The 18080-nt window shown below is 57.5% G+C and overlaps 1 protein-coding gene across 2 annotated transcripts in view; it reads left to right on the forward strand.

The window, feature by feature from the left end:
- The window catches only part of SPSB1 (splA/ryanodine receptor domain and SOCS box containing 1), a 67135-nt gene that overhangs the window by 45439 nt on the left and 3616 nt on the right, over window positions 1-18080 (forward strand). For both annotated transcript variants that reach the window (XM_045475588.1, XM_045475589.1), the window contains exon 2: window positions 8771-9613. In XM_045475588.1, the coding sequence (XP_045331544.1) occupies window positions 8920-9613 (694 nt within the window). In that variant the 5' untranslated portion in view covers window positions 8771-8919. The remainder of the gene's footprint in view (window positions 1-8770; window positions 9614-18080) is intronic.

The raw sequence follows: 18080 nt of genomic DNA on the forward strand, positions 1-18080 counted from the left end.
GCCCCTGGATTGCAATTTCTGATGAGCATGTGTAACATTTAAAAGATCTCACATCAAGACTGAACACGCGGTTTTTAAAAATCCTTGTTGTGAATCTCAGCCTGGCGGTTCTTATTTCACATGGATTTGAGGTTCTAAAACGTTGAGCTGTCGTTCCTTTGAACCAGCAGTGTCCTGATGTTGCTGGGGGCTCCTTAGAATGCAGACCGCTGGACCGCAGCCCCTGATTCAGTGGGTCGGGGATGGGAGGCCAGGCATTCGCTTCTCCCGGCAGGTGATGAAGGGGTCGGGGGACCCCACTTGGAGGAGCACTCCTGTGAGCATCATCCAGGAGAACAGCCTCTTCTTCCCGGAGAAAGTGTTTGGGACCTCGACCGCTGCTCTGGACTCGGGGAGTTTATGCTTGGAGTTTTTGAGGTGGTTCATCCACAGACAGCCTTTCCCCTGGGCTCCCGTGGGCTGTCCCCGTGGCCTAAGCTCTCTGCCCGGCTTCCTGCTCCCTGTGTGGAGGGCACCAGGCAGGTGCCATCTGATGGTTGCCCAGCCCCCACTACGGGCTCCGTTCCCACTGCCTCTCAAAGGCTCTTCGGCCGCTGTCTCGGCAAACTTCTGACGAGGTGTCCGTGGGTCACTGTGTGTCACCGAGGTCCCTCCAAGAACAGGGGTTCTCATCTGAACGGAGTGCAGGCGCCTGCCGTCACAATCTTGATTGGGTGCAGCCGTGGCTCCTTATTTTAATTTTCAGTCTCTGTATGAATGTAGTGCCGATTTCCCAGGGGCAGGGTTCAACTGACGTGAGCCCTTTCTGAAAGTGCCGTGAGTAATTTGGGTCCTTCCGTAGGTGTTTACAGCAGGTGCATTCTTGGGCTTTTGAGGTCAGAGGCTAGAGCTCTGGACCATGCGGGCTTTTCTCTCCAAAGTCACTCGTCAGAACTTTCCAGAAGGGACCGATACGTTTTGTTGGTTCTAGGGGCAGAGACTTCACGTTTATATCCCCGCTTGAGAAGAACACGGCTGTCTCCTGGGTGTTCCGGGGGATCTCTCCTCAAAGGGGCAGGTGGAATGGGGGGGTAGGGGGTGCGGGGGACCGTTGCTGCGCAGTCTTATCCTGCTGGTGGGAACCCCTCTGCCAGGGGTTCCGTGGCCAGGCTCGCACGGAGCACGCCCCGAGCGCGCTCACCACCAAAGCGTGTCCCCGAGTCCTGGCTCATGGGGGCGTGAAACCCTAACTGACAGGCAGAGCCGGACAGCAAGTCAACAAGCTGCAAAGTTGTCTGAAAGAATCACAGACCGCTCAGGGCGTGCTTCTCTTGCAAAACTCTGGGCTGCAGACACCGATGTGTGAGGTGGGGAGGCGGAGGGAGGGGGTTTATTTGATCTTCGGGTGAAAGGAGGCTTTATAAATGGGTCACCTTGTTCCGTAGCCTGCATTTCATTCTTTCCCCATCTTGGGTCAAGACAATGGTTTTACTGTTCTGGGGTCAATCGGACAAGCTGAGGGGGACTTGAGTTAAAAGGAGGTGAGTGTGTGACTGCCACTCTTCTCCCCGGCGGCCCTCCTGGGTGTGTGCCCTCCCTCCTCCCCCACCCCATCCATTTGTCACCGGTCACCTTGGATGTGTCTCCATCAGAGCCGTCCCTCCGCCCATTCAACAGACTTTTCCTCAAACCACAAAACAAAGGGATGATTTTTAGGAGAGCTCGTATGGGTCCAGGGGAGACAGGAGCCACCCCATTTTTACTGGGCAATTTCAAATTATGAATTAGAAACCGTGCCACTGGAAATCCTGGGAGCAATCGCTGTGGAAATAACGTCCCTCTTTGGGACGGCCCCCTGGGCTGTACCTGGTGATTCTTGCCCTCCTCCCGACTCTGGATCCTTCCTGTGTGTCTTCCCGGCTGAATTAAACATTTATCCTGTGCCCGCTTTAGAAGAAGTGACACACACGTGGAGAGCCTTCAGGAGTTACTTTGGGAAACAACTCCTCTGCGGAAGTGTAAAGCCAGTATTCTTTTCCAGCCTTTATTCGTTTCCGTGTGCTTAAAAATCATTCCGTTACCCAAGTAATACGTGCATCACACACAAAAAAAACTCAGTTCAAAAAGTGTTCACGGTGAATGCATCGTTCCTTCCACCCCGCCCCCCTCCAGGGTTAACCGTTGTGAAAGCTTTGGTGTTTATTCATTTTAGACCTTTCTCTGTGCCTGCCCACAGATAAACATGTGCAGATAGAATCTTCTTAAATTCCGTTCTTACAGAAATAGGATCCCGTCCTGCATCTTGTTCTCCACGGAACAGCGTCACGTGAGGTTTTGTAGAAGTCAGCCGTCCGAGGGGCTGTCTGCTCCTCTCCAAGGCCGGGGGCGTCGTAGGGCCGTGAGCGTCTCTGTCCCCGTGTCCCCGTGCAGGGCTCTCGGGTTCCGTAGGCAAGATCCTGGGAGAGCAGCTGGCGGGTGATTGCTGGGTGTCGTATGCCTGGATGGCGGCTGCCACGTGGCCCCACGTGCCCAGGTGCGTGTTGCGGACGCACCCCCATACCTGTGCGTGGGTGGCTTTCCCCCACATTCTCTCCAGACCACCTCAAGCTTTTAAACCCTGTGCATCCCGCATGGCTCCCTGAAGTGGGATGCTTTTGCCCCTTAGAGGGTCTGAGAGGCGTCCCCTTTTGCAGTGGATGAGCTGGCTTTTGACCCATCGAAGATGATGTGTGCGTAGCATTAGTGAGGAAGAGTTGGGGGGCGGGGTGCAGGAGAGGGAAAGGGGTCTCCCCAAGTCAAACCATAGGGCTCGGCGACATCTGGCCTGACAGCAGGCACTCGCCCTCTGTGCCCCACCCCCAACCCCCACCCCTGGCCCCAGAGCCTTTAATCTCGTGCACGCGATTGTTAATAAATGCAGAGTCTTAAAGCTTCTGAGGTGTTTTTGCTCACGCCCCTCTGTGTCCCTCTTCTGGGAAAGACGGGGCAGTTTACAGGGCCAGTGTCCCTGCCCCTTGGCTGTGATTCCTGCTTCCCTCCCACTGCGCGCTCCTCTCTGACGCCCCCAGGCAGCCCTCCAGTGCCCCAGACAGAACCCGGTGCTTGGCTTTGATGTTGGGGGCGGGTCCTCCGCCCCTTTGTCCCCCCACCCCCACCCCGCCGCGGCATACTGGGGCCAGTGCTGTGCCAGGTTGGTGAGTGGGAGGAGGGCCCCGGCTGAGCAGAGGGACGTGGAGCGTGAAGACTGAGGCCCCAGGAGCACCCTCGGTCTCAGGGACGGCGCCACAGCCACTCATCAGCACGGGCGAACTTGACCACGAGGTCAAGGTCCCCGACAAGGGAGACGTGGTGGGGTGGGCGCCTCGCCTGCTGTTCCAGGTGGGAAAGCCGTCCACGCGGCCTTTCCTGAACCCCCTCCAGTGACTTGTACCACACGGGGCCCCGTGCCAGCCGCGGCTCGAGAACGTGACCCCACAGGAGGTGCAGCTCTGTGTTAGGACTTGCACGCTGTCTGCCCGTTGTGTGAAGGGGGCCCTTTCCCTCGCGGGCTTTCCGACCCACCCTTTGGTGGTTAGTTTTCTCCTCGGACTCTGTTTGACCTTTAATCTGACTTTACCTGTCGAAAAAAATGTCGCCAGGAGCTCCCAACCCAGAATGACTTGTCGACTCCCCGGAACCGGCAAGAGGGACAGTCCGACGGTCAGAGCTCCTTTGGACATATTTTACTTTGCTTCCACTAAAGTGCGCGTGCACACACACGCGTGTTTCTAGGTGCGCGTGCATTCTTGCTCCTGGTTCAGAGAGCCATCCTGCTGCTGTATCTGTGCCCGTTACAAGGGCAACACCCCACCCACCAAAACCACAGATCCCCGCCCCCCGCCCCAGGTCACCCTGGAGTCCTGCTCACCCCTGCTCCAGGCGTGTCTTTGATCTTGGGGAAGAAGCAGGGACTGAGGACAGTGGGGCCAGTATGTTACTTGGGCAATCAGAGGCTGGTGGGGCGGGAGGGGTGCAAACGAGGAATTTGTCTTGAGAGCTGGCTCGCGACGGTCTTGAGTAGTCTTGGGGACCCCGTGTCCTGTGCTTTTTGTTTTTAATCAATTAATTTATTCTGAGAGAGACAGAGACCGGGTGAGTGCGGGAGGGGCCTAGAGAGCCGGGGAGAGAGAATCCCAAGCAGGTTCCGCGCTGCCAGCTACAGAGCCCAATGCGGGGCTCGAACTCGTGAAACCGTGAGATCATGACCTGAGCCGAAACCGGCAGTCGGACGCTTAACCGACTGAGCCGCCCAGGCGCCCCTGTGTGTACGAGCTTTGTGAACGAGAACCCCGCAGGGAGAGTGAAGGAGCCGCAGCCCAGGGGTGGTGGCAATGGCCGCGGGCCGTCTCTGTCCTCGGCCTCTCTTGTTCCAGCCCGGTAGCTCAATACACGGCCACACCTGCTGCAGCTTTATTTCTCCCCCAGGGGGACAAGGTCTGGGTCCTCCCAATGCGTGGAGACTCACTAGGGACTCGCTGGGCCGTTCCAGGCCCTGACACTCCCGTGACAACTTCAGGCCCTGAAAGGCCTGGACATCCGCATTTGCCTCTCAGAAGGCAGGAAAGGGGACTGGTCCCAGAGCTGGGGCCTGTACGGCTTCTTCTGGTTCCTCCCTGAAGTTTGGCATCCCCTGCCGACTCCTTGGCCCAGTGGTAGCGATTGCTGCACAGGCCAAGCCGGTGCCTCTGTTACTCCGTGCCCTCCCCAGCCCCCCAGAACCGCGTCCAGGCACTTTTGAAATAACGTCAGCAGTTGGCATGGGTTTAGGATGGAGGTGAGCAAACCGTGGCCTCGGGCCAAATCTGGCCCACTGTTTTTTGGCAATAAAGTTTTATTGGAACGTGGCCATGCCCGTTCATTTACATATCCTCTGAAAAGACTAGAATATTTACGATCTGGCCCCTCACAGAACAAGTTTGCCAACCCCGGGCTTAGAAGGGACGTTAGGGGCGCCTGGGTGGCTCAGTCAGTTGGGCGTCTGACTTTAGCTCAGGTCACGATCTCGCGGTTTGTGGGTTCGAGCCCCGCATCGGGCTCTGTGCTGACAGCTCCGAGCCTGGAGCCGCTTCGGATTCTGTGTCTCCTGTCTCTGCCCGTCCCATGCTCATGCTCTGTCTCTCTCTGTCTCTAATAATAAATAAAAGTAAAAAAAAAAAAAAAAGGGCGGGGGGGACGTTAAATTTGATTTGCTCAACACTTCAGACACCTGGGTCTTGGCTCAAGGCCAGCGTCCATCATAGGACCAAGTGCAGTGACCAAGAAAATGGATAACAGGGATCTTTGTTCAGTGTGCAGAGCACAGCCTGGAACATAAAAACAAAAACAAAAGCAGAAGTGAAAATGCCAGTTGTACTAGGTCCTCTCTGGAACATTGTCTCTGTTGAGGAGAGGTGAGCTTGGGACACCCCTGTCCCAGGAGCAAACAGAGCCTCGGAAAAGCTAAGGGCGAGTCCTAGGCAGTGGCCCGAGGTGCGTGAGTCCCCCCCCCCCCCAGGACTGGAAGCCCCAGGGGCAGCGCTGATGGGAGCAGAGTAGGGAAGTGCACGTTGGGGGCGGAGAACCTTACTGGCTCTTCCCAAGAAGGGGCTAGTGGAGTTTCTGGAGACCCCCAGAAGGGCAGATCTCTGCGGCCACATTTAAAAATGGAAGGAAAGGGAGGCAATGAGGTGGCTAGGCGTGGACAGCAGGAGGTCTGCAAGAAGGAAGTGTCAACTTAGACCATAGCCTGGACACGGGGTGGGGGCAGGCAGGTGACGGGTGAATCAAGAATGGCTCCAGGGTTGCTATGGTGGTTGACCACCTGGGGGTGACCCTGAAGACGGGCTGGCCCAGAGGCAGCAGAGCGGGTGGGCCACGTCCCATGGGCGGGAGCCACCCCGCGGTGCCGCAGACAATTTACCCTGCCCCTCTTCCTCCCAGAGACTCCCGCTGCTCGAGGTCACGCGGTCCGGGGGCCCGAAAGGACCCTCCCTCTTGGACGGTGCCCTGGGTTGCTGGCCCAGGAGGGTGGGAGCTTAGCACAAGGGCCGCACAAACGGCCTTTGCCGGCAGGCCGTGGAATCTCAGAGCGTGGTGGACTGACCTGAACAGGTCGCCCCCTGCCACTGCAAGCTTATGCCATCTTTTCTGTTGGCTCGCTCTGAGGCCGGCCTGACGCTGTGGCCGCCAGATCCCCTCCCACGTACATCTTCTGCCTTCCACTTCGGCCTCCGTCTTCGGCGGAGATGAGGTGCAAGGCCCCTTGTCTAGCCCAGAGGTTGGCCGAGCTCGGCCAAGAACAGGGACCAGCTTATTCTCATAAAGTTTTATTGGAACTCAGCCATGCTCGCGTATCAACGCACCGTCTGGGGCTGCTTTCACGCCACAAGGCAGAGCTGAGTAGTTATCACAGGCTGCCTGGCCACAAAGCCTAAAACTTTTACTATCTAGCCCTTTATCCGAGAAGTTTGCTGATCCCTGGTCTCGCTGAAGCAGGAGTTATATGTGTGCAGGCCCCGGCTCACAGGCCTGAGAGCTCCCTTCCTCTCTCCCTTTGTCACCCCCCATCCCTTCCCCAGCTCCACCCCTGACTTGTGCCAGCTCTCCCCACCTCCCCCATGCTCCATTTCCACCCGTTTCTCTCCAGGTAGTTTATTATTTTTCTACGGTTTATTTATTTTGAGAGAGGGAGCGAGAGCAGGGGAGGGGCAGAGAGAGGAGAGAGGGAGAATCCCAAGCAGTTTCCGCGCTGCCGGTGCAGAGCCGACATGGGGCTCGAACTCACGAACCGTGAGATCACGACCTGAGCCGAAATCAGGAGTCAGGACGCTTAACCAACTGAGCCACCCAGGAGTCCGTCTCTCCAAGTAGTTGAAGTTAATGTGTTGGAGGGACTTCTCCCTGCCACATTTCTCTCCCGCATGTTCTGCCTGCCCAGTGTCTCCCCTGACCCCAAGCCCCTTCCTCACTCTCCCACCTGTGCCCGGCATGGGAACGCTGAGGTGCTGGGATAGATCCCACCAAAGGGCAATGGCCGCTGTGCTCCAGGAAGCAGTGAAATGAGCTCTCTCAGGAAGTCAGCTCCCTCCCGTCCTCCAGAGAGCTGACTGGGGTCCCCACCAGCGTCCTGCACAGGGAAGCCACTGGGCACCAGCCAGAGGGAGGCGCCCAGGCAGAGATGGATTGGGTGCTTCCGACTTGGAGAACTGCCCCGGACCAGCTCAGGAAAATACTCGAATGGAGTCTGGGGACACATGGAAGAGGAGGTTCAGGGAAGGCTGCAGCCTGGTGGGCCCCGGTCTCTGCAATTACCAGGACCATGTTTGCGCCCCCAAACCCTGGCTCTCTCCACCCCCACCCCCACACAGCCTGGCAAGCAGGTGCCAAACCCTCCGCGGGACCACAGGCGAGTCCTGGAGGTTTTGATGGGTCTCAGGACTCAATGGGCCTGAAAGCTTGAAACTGGGGGATCCGGGACATCAGGTCACGATATCCACAGAACTTTCCAGAACCAGGGTGGCCCTCTAGCTGCAGAGGGACACCTCTGCTTTATACCAGCTTTGCATACGTTCGACACAAGAAGTCCTAGCCTGTCTCTGAAGAAATGACCATGTGTCGGGGAGCGATCAAGCCTTCCGTTCCACACCAGAAAGGGGAGGGCGAGAAGCTTGGTGTGCTCGCTGAGATAAGGGGGTCGGGTCCAAGTGTTCCCACACAGGGACATTTACTCTGCCGAGAGCCAGCCTCCTAGAAGCCAGGTCACCCTGAAGACGTGGTCCCAGGGGAGGGAGGCAACTCCGGGCTTGCTGGAAGGCCCAGGAGAGACAGCAGGCCCACTGCGGATGGCCCCCGCCTGCCCCACCTCCTGGCCCTGCCGGCCCCCGGGCACCCACGTGTCACACCCTCCTCCTTGGTCGTAACCCTCCTGGCACTGCCAGCCGAGCGGACGGGACAGATGCAGTGAGGTCTCTCCTCCAACCCCACCACACGGTGAAGTCTTGGAGTCGGGCTTCCTCCCCAGATGGGCTGTTGGGACCCAAGGGGCCAAACACCGGCTGCTCGTTGAAGGGTGTGGGCAGGGAAAAGTGACGGTCCTCTAAGTGTTGGTCCAGAACTACCTGGGGGTGGGGGGCGAGAGTCTTCCTTCTCACCTGACCAGGGGCCATGAGAAGAGTGTCACTGGTGGCTGCGGCCCAGGAGGGACACAGGACTTGCTGGGGAGGTCGCTGCAGCCTCAGGGACCAGCAGGCCGGGAGGGGGGCTTTCCGCCTACGCCAGGGTCGCCTTCCCTAGCGCGAACCCCTGCAAACAACTGTGCTAGAAAAGAGGAGGTGCTGGGAAATGGAATCTGAAAGCTTCTGCTGCCTGTCGGGGCTTCACTTTCCCTGCAGACAGCAGGGAAGGGACACAAGCCTCCCTTTGCTTTGCCCAAGGAAGATGCCCACTGCCCCAGGGCTGATTTCAGGATCCCTGCCAACTTGGCCTTCCGCCCTGGGAAACCGTGATGAGGCATTTGGAGAGTGTCGTGTAGCCGACACCATCGAGCATGGTGCCCGGTCCCCAGGCCCGCGTCCCCATGCTGACCACTGGTGAACAGCCCCTCTCCTTCCTGGCGGTGTAGTCATGGGGCCAGAGCCCGCATCAGGTGTACTGGGAGCACAGAGGCCAGGTGGCTGGGACGTGTCCGCGTGGGTAGCCTTGTGCTCCTGGTTTCCGGGTTCCCCTTCTTCCCACACGCCCTGCTCACCCCGCTCTTTCTCTCTCCATCCAATAGGCAACACTGAGCACGCCACAGTCCACAGAGGCCGCCCGGAAACCTTCCTTGGGACGTCTGTCTGGGCCTCGTTGGAAAACTGGACGGGAGACCCCACGATTGATGAGTTTGCCTTGGGAGTCGGTGCAAAGGTGAAACCAAAGGCGAACATGGGTCAGAAGGTCACCGGAGGCATCAAGACTGTGGACATGAGGGACCCCACGTACCGGCCCTTGAAGCAGGAGCTCCAGGGCCTGGACTACTGCAAGCCCACCCGCCTGGACCTGTTGCTGGACATGCCCCCCGTGTCCTACGACATCCAGCTGCTCCACTCGTGGAACAACAACGACCGATCGCTCAACGTCTTCGTGAAGGAGGACGACAAGCTGATCTTTCACCGGCATCCGGTGGCCCAGAGCACGGACGCCATCAGGGGCAAAGTCGGGTACACGCGTGGGCTGCACGTGTGGCAGATCACGTGGGCCATGAGGCAGCGGGGCACGCACGCCGTGGTGGGGGTGGCGACGGCGGACGCCCCCCTGCACTCCGTTGGGTACACGACTCTCGTGGGGAATAACCACGAGTCCTGGGGCTGGGACTTGGGGCGCAACCGGCTCTATCACGATGGCAAAAACCAGCCGAGCAAAACGTACCCGGCCTTTTTGGAGCCGGATGAGACATTTATTGTCCCTGACTCTTTCCTTGTGGCCTTGGACATGGATGACGGGACTCTGAGCTTCATTGTGGACGGACAGTACATGGGAGTGGCTTTTCGAGGACTCAAGGGCAAAAAACTGTATCCTGTAGTGAGTGCCGTCTGGGGCCATTGTGAGATCCGCATGCGCTACTTGAACGGCCTCGACCGTAAGTGTCCTCTGTGCTGTCCAGTGTGGCAGCATTCCTGGATTCCTTGTGTCCCCGGGATCCTGGCTGGGCCCGGCCAAAAGTTCACAGTCATTGGAACTAAATTGTCTTTAGGTAGACATCCCAGCATATTCAGATCCTCGGAGGTCACTCTTGCCTTCCTCTGTTTAAATGAAGAATTCTAGCTGGAGTCGGCCAGATTACCTGATAGCACCTCGTAGATGGATGGATGGATGGATGGATGGATGGATGGATGGATGAGTGGATGGATGAGTGGATGGATGAGTGAGTGGATGGATGGGTGGATGGGTGGGTGGATGGATGGATGGGTGGTTGGATAGATGGATGATGGATGGGTAGAGGGATGAATGAGTGGATGTATGGGTGGGTAGATGGGTGGATGGATGGATGGATGGTGGATGGGTGGATGGATGGATGGATGGTGGATGGGTGGGTAGATGGATGGATGGATGGATGGATGATGGATGGGTGGATGGGTCGGTGGATGGATGGATGGGTGGTTGGATGGATGGATGATGGATGGGTAGAGGGATGAATGAGTGGATGGATGGGTGGATGGGTGGGTAGATGGATGGATGGATGGATGGATGGATGGATGATGGATGGGTGGATGGGTGGATGGATGGATGGATGGTGGATGGGTGGGTAGATGGATGGATGGATGGATGATGGATGGGTGGATGGGTGGGTGGATGGATGGATGGGTGGTTGGATGGATGGATGGTGGATGGGTAGAGGGATGAATGAGTGGATGGATGGGTGGATGGGTGGGTAGATGGATGGATGGATGGATGGATGATGGATGGGTGGATGGATGATGGATGGGTGGTTGGATGGATGGATGGATGATGGATGGGTGGATGGATGATGGATGGGTGGGTGGGTGGATGGATGGATGGATGGGTGGGTGGATGGATGGATGGATGATGGATGGGTGGATGGATGGATGGATGGATGGATGAGTGGATGGATGAATGGATGAATGAGTGGATGGATGGGTGGGTGGATGGATGGATGGGTGGTTGGATGGATGGATGGATGATGGATGGGTGGAGGGATGAATGAGTGGATGGATGGGTGGATGGGTGGGTGGATGGATGGATGGGTGGTTGGATGGATGGGTGGGTGGGTGGATGGATGGAGGATGGATGGATGCATGGATGAGTGGATGGATGAGTGGATGGATGGGTGGTTGGATGGATGCATGGATGGATGATGGATGGGTGGAGGGATGAATGAGTGGATGGATGGGTGGATGGGTGGATGGATGGGTGGATGGATGATGGATGGGTGGATGGATGGGTGGATGGATGATGGATAGGTAGGTGGACAGATGGATGGATGGGTGGGTGGATGGATGGATGGATGGATGAGTGAATGGATGGATGGATGGATGGATGGATAAATGGATGAGTGGATGGTTGGATGAATGGACGGATGCATGGATGGATGCATGCATGCATGAATAGATGCTCTTTTTTTCTGGTTGGTCTGTCTCCAGTTTTGATCTGCAGTTGACCAAAATCTGGCACAGTAGCTGGGGGTTTATTATTGAGCTGGGGTTTGCAGTCTTCGGAGTATGAGGACCTCTTACAGAAATGAAAACCAGTGTTCTCTGTTGCTCATTAAACAGGTGTAGGGTCACTCTCTTCTGGTGCTGGGGTCTTCTGAGTTGGCTCCTTCGGGACATAGTCCCCTGGAGGGATTTGTTCAGTCAGGATGTCAGGAGGCCTTTGGGGGAGGATCATGTGGATTAGAAGGAGGCTGAATCAGCAGTGATTCCCACTGGTCCTTTGGAAAAGGTAGTGGCCTTTCTCAGACCACATGTTAAATAGCCCACATGTGGCCACACTGTCCTCCTGGTTTAGGAAGTAGAGGGTTCCGTGGGTGGCTTTGTGGCTGGGACCCCATGGTGGCAGGAGGTCCCAGAGTTCCAGAACTGTCCATCCCCATGCTTGGCCCTCCCTCTTTCATGGGTCCCTTCTACCATCTGCAAACCCCACCTTGGAAAGGGGGCGATACAGAAAGCTTTGCCTGCCCATGTGCTGACCATTTTTAACGGGCAGGTTTGGCCTGGCACCCCGAGATCTAACCCCACCCTTAGGCCAGGTGAGCAGTCGGGGAAGCCCCTGCTGGGGTCAGAAGCACAAACGCTGACTCTGGTCGTGCTGCCTCCAAACCTTCAGCTTCTCCCATGTCCCTTCCCTACTTCAGCCTTGGAAGATACCAGAGAAAATATCCGGGGACATAAGGCAGAGGGAAGTTTTAAACACTTCTGTTTGGAAGTCTCCACCGCCTCTTTCCCTCGCTCCTTGCCCCTGGCTTTGGCTGGGTGATGGCAATGAACTCACCTGTGCAACCCAGTACCCCTAGGTCATGGGACTCTTGGCAGGAGCAGTCAGGTGTGCGTCCCGCAGGTAACCTCCCCCCAGGATGTTATCTCAGACCTGGTCTAGGGAACCAGGAGAGCAAGTTCTGTGAGTCTGTCTCCCCAGGTGATGGTGGTAGAAAGTCTACAGCCACATCTGCCCTGGGCTGGGAAAGACAGGGATTGGGAGAACCAGGCACATCCTGCCCAGGACCTAGGATCTCAGGAGCCCTGGCCCTGGCAGAAGAATGACCACAGCCCCAGATCGTTTCATGCCCATTCTGTGCAGCCAGACAGATGAATGAATTGCTGGGCCCCCTGTGTTGTCGCCAGGCCACTGGGGCTGCTGGTCTCCATAAAGCTGTCCAGCCCCCCGGTGCCCTCCAGGAACAGGTTCATCAGTGTTGTGTGTTTGCAGGGCTCCACTGTTCCCGTGGCCAGCTCTAATACAGAACACAGACCCCTGAGTGGCCCGGAGGGGACTGGCCTGTTCACCCTGGCAAGTCAGGGCGCACTCAGCCCGAACTGTTCCTCTGTTGAGTCAGGGCGAGGCCCAAAACAGTCCTGGAGGCCCAGACGGGCGTCTTGTAAAGGGGATGCCCTGTCAGCTCTGCCTCAGGTGGGAAGTCGGATGCTTCTGTAACTTTTCTTGTTGGGGAAATGTACAGGGCTTGAGGGGAGTGGGGAGCGGGCGTTGGAATGTGTTGTTGAGAGTTGCATTTGTGAGCCAGGTCTCAGGTGGAGACCCCCAAGTACCAGGTAGCTGGAGCCTACCTTGGGTTCTCTTCACTAATGATGAGGACCCCTCCCTCCCCTGAAATGCCATGCTGTAGCCAAAGCCAAGTTTGCCTCCCCGATGGGCAGTGAAGACCATCCCTGGGACATCCAGGACGCGGCAAGGAAAGGGTTTACTCGAGAGGCAGTCAGACGAGGAGACGGGAGGGCAGGCCTCAAATCCGCCTCCCTGAAGGGAGAGTCAGGGAAATTTAAAGGCAAGAGGAAAAGGTCCGAGTAAAATGTTGAGCTGGCTTGTGAGTGTGCAGCTGCGATCAGTCCCACGAACTCTTTGGTTCCTGGGTTTTGGTACCAGGCAATATCCAGACGCCCTTTTGCCTTCTCGGCTCCCCCAGTCCCAGTCCGTCATGAATGGGCCTCATTCTGCACAACCAGTTGACTTTGGAGGATGCAGATAGGAAGACCCATGAGGCTGGTACAACGCCAACAGCCGGACACACACACACAGAATAGGATAAGTGCCGGCCTCGGCCCGCTCACCCACACCTCGGTTCCGTACCGACAGAGCACCTCACACTCTCCTAGGGAAGGACCACTCTGGCTGCTGCGTAGAAATGAACGGTGGAGGCAAGAGTGGCCCCTGGAAGGCCAGAGACAAGCCATGACAGTTGTCCAGGGGAAAGGGGACCGGGGCTTGGGCCAGAGCAGGGAAGTTGAGCTTGAGATGCTCACTGCACACATCTAGATGGCTCTGCCAGTCTAGACAGTCGGTGAGACGGTCATCCGCGGCTGGACGGTATGTGACGCTGGGACCCCGGGTTGAGCTCACCCAGGGAGTGAGCGGGCAGTGCTGAGGCGGAGCCCTGGGACGCCTCAGTGTTTCGGGGTCAGGTGGACGGAGGGGTGAGGAGGCGGAGTGGCCGTGGGGCTTGGGAGGTGAGTGGTATCCTGGACAACAAGTGAAGGAAGGACTTGAGGAAGGGCGAGGTCCAGTATGGTGACGGCGGAGAATTGTCCATCAGCTTTGGCAACAAGGCCATCGCCGGTGATCTTGACAGAAGTCGTCAGGGTTGGGGTGGGGGGAGGCTCAGAAGAGGAGCAGGAAGGACGGTGTGTTCAGTTCCTTGGGCTGTTGGAGTAAATGACCACCAACCGGGTGCTTAAACCAACAGAATGTAATCTCTCACAGTTCCAGAGGCCAGATGTCCAAAATCAAGGTGCCCAGGGTTGGGTCTTCCAAGGAGAACCCTTCCCAGGCCTCCGTCCTGGCTTCGGCTGGTTGATGACTGTCCTCGCTGTGGATGCATCACTCCATCTCTGCCTCCGTCATCACGTGGCCTCATTTTATTGGGACACCAGCCATTGGATTCAGGGCCCCGCCCCCTACTCCGGCATGACCTTATCTTAGCTAATTACATCTGTAAAGATGCTGTTTCCAAGAGGGTCACATTCTGAGGATCCAAGTGGTTCTGAATTGGGGGGGGGGGCACTATTCCGCCCACTGTAGATGTGGAGGCGGCAATTCCAGACCATTCCGAGACCCCCGTGCTACCTGCCACCTGAGGGGAAGGTGAGACTGCACTCAGATGGGGTGCTCATTGGGCGAGGTCAAAGGGCGCCTGTGTCTTCTGCCAGGAGGGTTTGCTTTACCGTCCAAGGCAGCTGAGGAAGGGAGACTGTCATGGCAGCCCAGGTCCGTGGTCCATGCGGGGAGCAGAGTGTGACGGGCAGAAGGTCTAGCCAGGGCTGGCTAGACAACGTCTTCTCAGGGTCACAGCCTCTGGGGCAGACTGACTTATTAGTCTGGGAAGTTGTCTGAGCCCTCCTTCCCCACCCACCCCACCCCGCCCAACGCCACCCCACCGCACCCCAGCCACCAGGTCCTGCCCTCAGCAGGGACCAGCGGTTTGCAGAGCCCGTCAGCCTAAGTCGCTAAGCGTGGCCGCCCTCCTGCCCCTGGGTGACCTCCCCCACCGTGCAGCCGCCTCTGACCACAGCCCATTTGTTCTGACTCCTCCAGCCTTGAGACTTTCTGGGGCTGAAGCTGCAGCCAGAGGGACTGTAGTGTCACCCTTCCTCTTTCCTGGGGAGACAGGACCCAGCTTGGGCCCTGGGCCTGCCTGTCCCCCCGCCACACGCCCGCCCCCCCACCCCCCGGAGATGCAAAAATGAAAAGACTTACTTGCAAGCCACAGACTGACCGTCCCCCAAGGGAGAGTCCCTGCCTCATGGGTCCTCCCTGCTCCCACTTAGCGTCTCCCACTAAGGAAGCATTTTCCCTGCGGTTCCAGCATTTTCCAAGTCTCCCTTTTACTGCTCCCGGATAAGTAAGTTTGGTGAGGTCTGTCGTGATTGTGGGTTTGGAGACGGCTCAGCTCTTTTCCTCAGGAGTCTTTTGACTTGGTGACCTCCTCCTGGGGTCCTCCTGGCCTCCCTGGGTCCCCTCCCAGGGCGCCTCACCCACTGGTGGCTCCCTCCCACATCTCCATTCCAGCTGGACTGCAGAGAAGAGCCCTAGTCAAGGATACGAATCACCCAACCTGCAAGAGTTTCCTTCTGGGGGAGAGAGACCACTTAGGAGGGAAAGGATTGTTCTAGACGCCCTGTCCCCCACAACGCTGGTCACACGAGGACAACTGGCTCTCAGAGTCGGGGGAGCCGGGAACCAAAGGTGCCTCATTACCCAGCCAGGGGTCAGGCCTCCTTCCCTGGTGGCCAAGGACAAGGGGTTGGGGTTTTGTTTTGCCTCTGTTTGGTGAGACCTGCTTCACGTTAAGGAGGATGGCCATCCTCCAGCCACGACTGTCTAGAATCCAGCTCACAGAGCATTTGCACTGGAAGCTGCTTGCAGTCACAGGGGCGGCCAAGGTGACGGGTGGGAATGGGAACGTGGCTGAATCAGGGGCACTTCCTGACGCGAGACGCTGTCCTTGACCTCCCGGACGCAGAGTTCGTCCATGTAGCCTGTGAGCTATCACAGCCCCGGGCTCTGGAGGCGTGAGCTGGGTTGCAGGAGAGCTCCCGGTCGGCGTGCTGGGCCGTGCGTGTTCAGATAGGCCACCAGGTATCCATTGCTCCTTGAAATGTGGAAGTTGGCACAGAAACCGTCCACTTCCTCAACCTTCTGCTCCCATAAAAAGCACCCGATTCACTTCCCGACTGGGCGCCCTCAGTGCCCGCCCCTCCCATTCATACAAACTATGTAAAGTTTGTGACGAGCCCCTCAGCTTCCTGGAGATGGGCAGAGCGGCCGACGCACCTTGCACGGTCATCAGATAAGTAAACTCTTGCCTTCCCCGCCGGGCAGCTTCCTCGGTGGGATTTCACTGGGTACCTTACTCCACTGCGTGGAGCTCGAGGCAGAGCCCGCAGGCCCCCGTCAAAAGTGGTGAGCTGGGGAGGCCTTCCTGGGTTCCGTTAGTGACCAACTGAAATCAGGATGGACATTTTCCCCGGCCCGGTGCCCATCTCCCTGTCCGTGGCCAGTGCACTCCTGGCCTCTGCCCGGCCTTTGGAAAGCCATCAGATCATGGCCCTGTGCATCATCGTTGACCTCCTACAAGATCCAGGGGGAAATGACCTGTTTGTGCCCTCACCGTCCCCAAGAGTGGGCCCATCGGGGGATGCTCGGGTGACGGGTCCTAACGCATCGCTGGCTCTGTCAGCTACAGCTTCCGCAGCTCGTCCTGGGAGGTCGGTTATGTCCGAAGGACACATCCTTCTGGTTTCACAACCCCCATAACTGGATCATTCAGTGTGGTCCAAAGATGGTCAGGCAGAGGAGGCTCCCCCATATCACATAGCTGCTTTCAGTGGGGGGGGGTGGGGGGGGGTGGAAGGAGGTAGACGTAGGTCCTCATCCGTCTGGGTAAACTGCAGGGGGCCGTTGGGAACTTCCTCCTCCCGTTGGCCTAGAGAGAGCCCGACTGCCGAATAGGCTGGACCTGGGTGTATGTTCACTTTCTAGCCCGTGGCTCTCCCCTCCCTGAGCCCGTTTCCCCGTCCGTCGGTAGGTTGAGGGGGGCTGCGGTCCCCACCAGGCACACGATACGTGTTCCACAAGCCATGACCGGCTGCTGGTGCTGTGATGTTAATTTCAGGTAGGCTGTCACCAAAAAGAAGGCAGCTGGGGCTGCGGGTTTGCAGAGCTCTGCTGTTTAGAAACATTTCTCAGTGAGGGTCCCCGTGGGATGCCTTGGACACCATTAAGCTAAGAGGGTGTGATGGGAACTCCCTCTCAGTCTTCCCTCTGCAGCCCTGCACAGCTCTCTGGCCACATTCATGGCTCTTACCACTTTCTCAAGTGCCCTCAGCCACCAGGGGAAGCCCCTCGGGCTCCCCATGGGAGCGGAGCCACATCCGGGAGGGAGAAGGGACTGGCCCGATGGGGGCAGATGGAGAGAGCTCCTGAGTGGAGGAGAGGAAGGGCCACCGAAATCCCCCACTCGGTCCATAGAAGGGCCACTCAGTGTGTTTCCAGGTCAGGAACCACTGGGAGGCATTTCTGGCCGTCAGGATCTCAGCTGCCGGAGACTCTAGGAAGCATCTGGTCTGGATTCCTCATCGTACAGATGGGGAAACTGAGGCCCAGGCCGAGGGAGTGGTCTGCTCGAGGTCAGGCTGCTGTGCAGGGCCAAGTGAGGACCAGATGTGAGGCCACTGGCACAGGACGCTTTAGGACGCTGGGAGGAAACTCCTGTCTCTGTGGGATCGCAGGTGGGAGGAACCGGGCCCTGCTCCCCGGGGAGTCTGGAACGCTTGGCCCCCAAGCATTTAGTGCATTCTCCTGCCTCCAGGCAGGGCTGCCTTTAATCATCCTGTGCTGTCCAGGAACCGAGAAAGCTTTTCACGAAAAACATTTACCATTTCAGCTCCTTCTGCCGTCTCGCTGTGGCTGGCCACCCGTGGGGGTTGCTTGCCTTCATTTAAAGCCAGGAATTTAGTAACTGTATTATCAAGCCTAAGATAGATTCTGTTCTTTGATAACAGCTCTGTTGAGATGTAATTCACAGGCCATACAATCCCCACATTTAAAGCGTATGCGTCCATGGGCTCTGGTATACTCACAGTTGTGCGCCCATCACTGTGATCGGTTCTAGAACACTTCCGTCTCCCCGAGGGAACCCCGTACTCATCAACTCCCCATTGCCCCCCAACACCTCCAGCCACAGGGTTTGCTCTTCAAGAGTTGAGGTTTTCTCATGTTATTTTTCGTATTCTGGGACACACTCGTGAGTATTAGAGAACGGCGATCTGCTTCTCATTGGGGGCAGAGGATCTCAAGGGAAATGCTGGGTTTTTCGCGGTGTTTTTTCTTTTTTTTTTTTTTTTTGGTCACAGAGG

This window comes from Leopardus geoffroyi, chromosome C1 (genome assembly GCF_018350155.1).
Source record: "Leopardus geoffroyi isolate Oge1 chromosome C1, O.geoffroyi_Oge1_pat1.0, whole genome shotgun sequence".
NCBI lineage: Eukaryota > Metazoa > Chordata > Mammalia > Carnivora > Felidae > Leopardus > Leopardus geoffroyi.